General features: G+C 21.2%; 2 protein-coding genes across 2 annotated transcripts; both read right to left on the reverse strand. All coding sequences in view use genetic code 6, as the record gives it.

Moving 5' to 3' along the window:
* Positions 1-2730: 2730 nt before the first annotated feature.
* On the reverse strand, positions 2731-3135 carry TTHERM_001405858 (hypothetical protein; the record flags this gene model as incomplete). The annotated part of the gene is made up of 2 exons (XM_012795732.1): positions 2731-2852; positions 2910-3135. The coding sequence occupies 2 exons, from the start codon at positions 3133-3135 to the stop codon at positions 2731-2733; spliced, it is 348 nt and encodes a 115-aa protein (XP_012651186.1).
* On the reverse strand, positions 2731-6562 carry TTHERM_001405859 (transmembrane protein, putative; the record flags this gene model as incomplete). The annotated part of the gene is made up of 7 exons (XM_012795733.1): positions 2731-2852; positions 2910-3540; positions 3765-4465; positions 4515-4788; positions 4952-5893; positions 6011-6309; positions 6370-6562. The coding sequence occupies 7 exons, from the start codon at positions 6560-6562 to the stop codon at positions 2731-2733; spliced, it is 3162 nt and encodes a 1053-aa protein (XP_012651187.1).
* Positions 6563-7866: the final 1304 nt, after the last annotated feature.

The raw sequence follows: 7866 nt of genomic DNA on the forward strand, positions 1-7866 counted from the left end.
TTATAAAATAAAAAAAATTACAACTAAAATAAAATTATATTTTTATTTTTACTTAAAATGAGTTATCAAACCATTAAATTATGTATGAAGTTTAAGACTTATTTTGGAATTAAAAGAATAAATAAATCTATTGATAGCTTATATCAATAGAATTTAATTTTCTATTAATAGCATCATACCAAACCAATGTATTTGTATATGCAGTTGTAGATAAAAAAACAAGTTAATTTATTGAATCTACTAATAACAGATTGTAATCATAGATTGTATTTTCTTAAACAAATAATACTTTTAAGGTTTTAAAATCCATAACAACTAATTTGTTTCCTGCTGTGCATCCTCCTTAATCTCCAACTATAAAGCTTTTTCTTTAAATTTCTATCCCATTTGTTAAATATAAATCATTGTAATTTGCTAAATTCTAAAGGATTTATAGACTAATTATTTTCCAATTTTTGTCTGCTAAAGCAAAAGTGCAGCCATTTGCTAAAGCTAAATATTATTATTGATTAACCTATTATATATCTATTAATTCTTGTTCAAAAGAAAATGATGAGCTTTCTTGAATTTATATGCATTTGGTAGTCTCTACACAAGTTTAAGCATCCATATTTTAGTAAAAAGTTGGTGAGCATTCTTATTAACACTATTTTAGTTTTGGTGGACCTTAAATAAAATTTATTAAAAATGGGCAAACATTATTCATTAGTATGCACTAATTATTATTCGAATCAAGTTCCATATTTTGATCGCACTCATAACATTTTTAATTTGCATCACATTTTGTACATCCGTAAACTATACATTTCATACATTAATAGTTTTCACTCAAAAACTCATCATCTAAGCATTTTTTAATGCATGTAGAACTATTGATTGAACTTTTAAACAGATTCTGTTAACAACTAATACATGAGTTTTCATTTATGCTAAAACAAGTTAAGCAATTTTCAGAGCAATTAAGGCAAGACTAAGTAATAACAGAGTAAATTTAGCTAGTTAAGCATTATCCATAACAGCAAACCCTAATAGTAGATATCAAAATGAAACTAATTAATAAAAAAGTCATCAATTTAAATGCTATAAAACTATTCCTTTTTCTAAATAATTAATTAATTTTTTAATATTAATAATCTTTAAGTTTTACTAATTATTATTATCTCTAATCTTTAGCTCTCATACATAAAATCAAATAATTAAAATTCAATAGAGAAATACATATGCTAAGAAGGGTAGATTTAAAAGAAAATTGCTATTAATTATTATTTTGATTCAAAATTAATTATTATTTAAATGTAGTAGGAAGTAGAAAATTGACCAAATTTAAATTGCAATATTTTTTTCTGCTTTTTCTATTGTAATATTTTTTTTGATTTTTTTTAAATTAATAAGTAAGATGTTTGTTTGCTAATTGCAATAAGAGTATTTAAAAATTTGGTTTAAAAATGACTAAGTATACAAATAATAAATGGAAGTATAATTTATGGTTTAATATAAAAAGAAATGTTTAGTCTTTTAGTTTATTTATTTGTATTTTTACTATTAATAAATTAATATTTATGTATGCAGACATAAAATTAGGAGTAATTAAATTTCCATACAAAAAACTAAAATATTTTTTTTCAAAAATTAATAAACAGATACTAATAAAACAAAACATATTTTAAATCAATTAATTTGCTATTTTATCAATTTGAGTTTTTCTAGATAGACATTTCTAGAAGAGGTGGAGAGCTATTTAATTATTCAAAATAACATCTAGAAATAAATCTGATTTATTTTATGTATTATTATTCTTATTTTTTTTGCAATATTATTTGATGATAATTACAATTTATATTATTTAAAAGATAGGACTTATCACTATAGTAAGTACCATAAAAAGCATAATTACTAATGATTATATAACTATATAATCTGGATTTTCCTATAGATTATTTTCTAAAGAATCAATTTAAGCATACAACACACTAAATAAAATTAATGCGATAACCCAAATTATCTATTCAAAAATAATTTAAATATTTATTATGTTTTTATAAAATGGCCTCAAATAAATTGTTATTAAAAATTCAATAAATATACGATAATTAGAGTAGTATTAGATTTTAAACTACTTTCTTTAAATATTATTAGTGTTATTGGAAGTGTTAAACACTCGATTATAGTAAAAATCAGCATATACATTCTTGAAAAACAAGATTCTAAATGGTTTCATTAGTTAAATTAATAATCACAATACTAATAATACTTTATTTACTATGATTTTATTTTACTTATTAACAAATTATAATGTAAAATATAATAAAAATTGTATTACACATAAATAAAAAATATTATTGCTAATCCAGGTATTGAAATTCCGCTGACTGGATACTTAATGTCGGCGGAATTTCAATAAGATTTTATTTAAAATTTGAAAGCTAAGTAGCCTTCTTGCTTTTTTTATTTTAATTTGTCAGAATTTATCAGATCTACCTGTGATTTTATTAAAAAGAAAGGCCTTTTAATTTTTTTGCTTTATATTCATAAAATTTGATTAATAAAAAATTTTTTTTAATTTAACTGAAATTATATTTTAAAAAGGTTTTTTTTTTTTATTTTAAGAGTTTTTATAATATATTTATTGATAAATAATAACTAAAAAGAATAACATAAAAAAAACTTAAATAATTATATTAGATAATGATTGACTAAATAATTAATAAATAAAATAATTTTAACTTTAATTCAATTTTAATTATTGAATATATCTTTATTTTATATTGGAGACTCAGCTTCAATAATATAATCACCAGTAAAATAGGTGTTTTGAGAAGATGATATGTTAGTAGGAGTCAAATCTTTGAGCTCTATTATTTAGTTTTAAATTTTTAATATGAAGTTATATTAAATAATTTAATTATTACGTATTTAGTTGAGTTTAGGGTTTCTAGTATAGTAAGGCCATTTATTTCTCATCTTTTTTATAGAATTATTGCCTTTAAAAATGTTTTACTTTTCATCAGGTTCAGAAAAGGTTGTTTAAGTTAATTTGATAGATTGTGGGGATAGATTTATATTTTGTAAATTATTCTAGTTAAAGTGTTTTTGAAGGGATTCTTAAAAATCAAAATTTTTTTGATATCTCATCATCTATCTAATTTTTTTTTTTAGTTCTCTTACCTTTAAAAGCAGCCTTATCTTTTCTTTATTTTATATTTTAATATCAAATAATTAAGGATATTTATTATAAATTTTAAATATTATATTTTAAAAGCAATTTCTATCCCTTCTTTCAATAGAAATATTTAATTTCAATAAACCTAATACTAGAACAGATATAAAATTAAGATTGATAAAGAAAACTAAAAATATCCAAGCATTTTAATACTCTGAGCCATTTTGATCATTAATTATCTATAAAAAGCACAAATTTAAAGATAAAGTATATATAAATGTAGATATTTGCTATAAATCATTAAAGTATTTTCTAACATAAGGTTTAGATTTTAAAAGCAGATAAAATTACAAAAGTAAAAGTGTATTCATAGCACCTACCTATCATATTAAAATATTATTTAAATAAAAGATTAGAAATATCAAATAAATAATTATTTTTTTTACTTCATAATATAAATATTTTATATTATAATTTATATATTGTATTAAATATAATAAAAATGGAAGAAATCTAAAAAAATTCATAAAACCAGTTTTTTTAATTATAGCCAAAAAAAAAATTTATTTTTTAATTTTTTATCAAAGTAGAAAAGTTATATTACCTTCAAATAAATATTTTGTTTAAATAGGACGGATACTAAAATCAATTTCATTTTGCAAAACAATTTCCAAAATTCCCAGAAATAAAATCTCTCTTTGTAACCTGCAAATAAGTAAGAATATTTAATTTATATAATTATAGATTTTTTTTATTATTTAGTCTGATATATTTTTTAGAAAAGTAATATAGGAATAAATAGGCCCCATAGTAATATTACTGGGATACTATAACAAAATATAAAAGGCTTGTGCTCATCTTTATCAAAGCATTCGACATTCAAGTCTAAATCTAAGTATTTTTTATTTCCTATAGTTATACAGTTAAATGATCTGCTTGTTAGAGTAATAATCATCGGAAAGAAGTAAATGTAAATAAATATAGCTGCAGTACGTAGGTATTTTAAAAAAACATTTATTTTAAATGCCAAATAAATAACTCCAATAAGAATATATAATAAAAATATTCCTGTTGGTAGAGTAAAAGACCATAGAGATTATAATAACCATAAAGGTTAAAATTACGGGTATTGTGAAAAAATACAATCTATAGACTTGCTAGTCAAGCTAGTAGGATTTCCTGATATCTGTATTGGAAGAGTAAATGAGCTTGGCATTTTGAATGTAAATGTGCATATTAAAGATAATATTTATAAATGGTCAGTTAATATCTTAGATAAAATTTATGATCTATCGAGCTAACTTACTTTTAAAAAAAAAAGATATGATAAAAAAAAGAAAAAAAATATGATTACAAGTTGACCCTAAATAAATGAAATTCAATTTATTAAGGAAATAACCAGTGAGTTTAATTTCAAGTTAATTAATAATTCTTCTTAAGATAGTTAAAATATAACAAAATATTAAAAAGAAGATAGTCAAATTAATAATTATAATTTAGACTAAGTTTTCTTAACATTTATAGCAATGACCAGGATTTAAAATTTCAGAATAACTTGCCTCCCATATTTCACCATATGTATCACAGCTCTGACATAAAGGTCCTTTGTAACCTACATCACAGTTAAACTTTTAAATTCAAGAGTTGTAAACATAAAAATTCAATTTTTATAGAATTGGTTAAAGGATATAATAATATTTTTAAACTAATATAAGCTTTAAATAGATTATAAATTCTTTTTAATTAATTTCCAATGAATTAATAATTATTTAAGAAAAAAATTTATTATACTTTAGAAGTAGAAAGTTCTGGCTTACAGGACAATGGATTAAAACTACATTATAAAATATTGTCTGTATCTTCATTTTCTCTCCAATATCCATTCTATAAATAAATATTTGAACCTATACACCTAAGAGCTGAATCAGGACATACTTTACATTAATTATCATTCTAACTCAAAGAGTATTTTCCATCTGGACAAGATTCACAAGCAATAGAATTGCCATATTACATAAGTATTTCTCCAACTGAACATTATTCCATAAAAACTTAAACATTTAATTCTGCTTACCCTCCTATAACTATAATATTTCCATTTGAATCTTTAATTTATGGAAACACATTACTCACTATTTTTAGGGTCATATTGGACATAGGCTTATAAAATATTTAAACATCTAATCTAAAACCTCCATTTGTAAATGATTTTGTTTAAAGCTAACCAACACATTATATTTACTAATTTTCTTATTCCCAAGTTACCGAAACACTAATTTATTGTAGTAAAGTTTACACATCATTACTCAATTAACTAAATTCAGATGAATTAAAATCAAGCAACTTTAATGGATTTTCTTCTTCATCCAACAACTATATTTTTTTTAAATTTATTTAATTTCCACTTTTAAATTATTTGATTAGTATGTTTCCATCTTAAATAGATTTCAAAATTTTATTTAATGCTTCGATATAATCTAAATCAATATAGACTTTCCTTAAAGTAGAACCAAAGTTTTATCCAAAGATTCTTCCAACATTATCTTTAAAAGTGTTATTATTCTAATTACTATTTTATAAATCAATAATTAATTATGGAACAATTTGTGTATAGTATATGCCACCACCTATCTAAGCTAAGTTAGAGGATACTACAGAATTTTACATTATTAAATTATTATTCTGTAAATAAATGGCTCCTCCAGAAGAATAAATTGCTTTATTTGATATTAGCTATATTTATTTTAAATTTAAAATACCCGTTTAAATTGTATTTAATATGAATATAGCTCCTCCATTCAGTGCCAAACATTAATTTAACTAAAATATTGAATTTAAAATATTAATTACTTTATTTTCAGCTGCGTAAATAACTCCTCCAGGACCATTACTATTAGTATTGTTTCTAAATTAACTATCAATTATAGTTACAGTATCACAGCTTTAAATTACAAATATAGAAGTATATTAATTTTAGGTGTTTACCACATTTTTTATTATTACATTATCCAAAACTATATTAAAGAGTCCATTTAAAGATATCAAAGGATTGTTATTTGATATTGTGAAATTTATGAATTTTGATTAAGAAATATGAGCATATCCTCCTTTGTTTTGTTAATTTATATTAATCATTGATATTTCATTATCTAATGAATATACATTGTTAATATAAGAATTTGTGAAACTTTTTATATCTATTAATTTACTATCAACTGATTTTGAGAATGGTTTAGTGTTTGTTATATTAAAATAATCCAAATTTATTTATTCAGCTTAAATACTAAAAATAGTTTATGAAACATCAATATAATCTAAAGCAATATAAGATAATTTAACTTCCAGAGCTTGAATAGAGAAGTTTGTATCTACACAATTAAGAAGTGTTACATTATTTAGCATAAAATTACCACTAAGGTATTAAACTGTATTGATATCTTACTCTTCGATTTAAACTATCACAACTTCTGTAGAGTTCTTAACTAAAATATTCTAAATAGATGTGGTTATTGTACTTTGTATATAGTAAACAAAAGAAAATGAATTTTAGTTTAAGAAAGTATTTGTAATCGTAAGATTTTAAATTTATTTTATATCAAACGTATTAATTAAATGAGTGCAATTTTATATGTTTATATTTTATATTGTCACTTATTCACTATAGATAATCTAGAAAATTTAATTCGAAAATAGATCAGAAATATAAACATCATTTATTATTATATTGGTGTTATTACTTAAAATAAATAAAAACTACTCTTGCATCTATATTTCTTTCAAGAATAATTAATCTATTACGACTAGATTACAGTTAGAAATAGTAATCTATATATCACTTTGGGTTATTATTTATAATTATTACAAGTAAATTTTGTTAAAATCTGACAAATGAATTGATTTATTTAAAGTTAATGACATGTTAAGCATTTAGAAATTGTTCATTGTCTTATTTTAATTGAAATCAATTTATGTTTAAATTGTGAGAGACATTTATTTTAAAAATAAATTTTTTATTAATTAAGAAAAGCTAATATTATCTTACCAAAATATTTTGCACATATTTCTAGTAAATAGCTTTAAGCCAATTTAATGTGCTGGTTCAATACTTTCAAGTTCTAACTATACGTCAATTTATTAAAGTGATTATCCATCTTAATATTCTATTTCTATTAATGAGAGTTTCTACTAAGTAGTATTCAAATATAAAGTCTACTCATCTAATATTGTTTTTGTGTAGACATTTTCAGTTGTTCTATTTTGCTGTTGAATTTAAATAGAGCACAAATTATTTTATGAGAGAGGCAATTATATTTTAGAAACATTATCATAGCTAGATACTATCAAAGAGGCATAAACTTGATTACTTGAGTCCTTAATAAGTTAAAAACTTTATATAAATAAATTATCTTAATAATACTCATAAACCATTTTATAATTATCATTATATTTCAATTATAATACAGACAATTTTTTTTTTTAAACGATAATAATATAATTATTATAGTTCATATTAATTATATTATTTGCTTCTGAGATACCTTTATTTATTGTATAAAATTATTGCTCAAAACTTATTCTATTATAGACAATTATATCATTAGGGCATATAGAATAAATATAATTAACATCGTAAGATATAAATGCTTACTTTAAGCAAGGATGTGATATTGAAGTAATAAATTCTAATGTATAACTAAAAATATTGG

This window comes from Tetrahymena thermophila (genome assembly GCF_000189635.1).
Source record: "Tetrahymena thermophila SB210 genomic scaffold scf_8254802, whole genome shotgun sequence".
Taxonomy (NCBI): Eukaryota; Ciliophora; class Oligohymenophorea; order Hymenostomatida; family Tetrahymenidae; genus Tetrahymena; species Tetrahymena thermophila.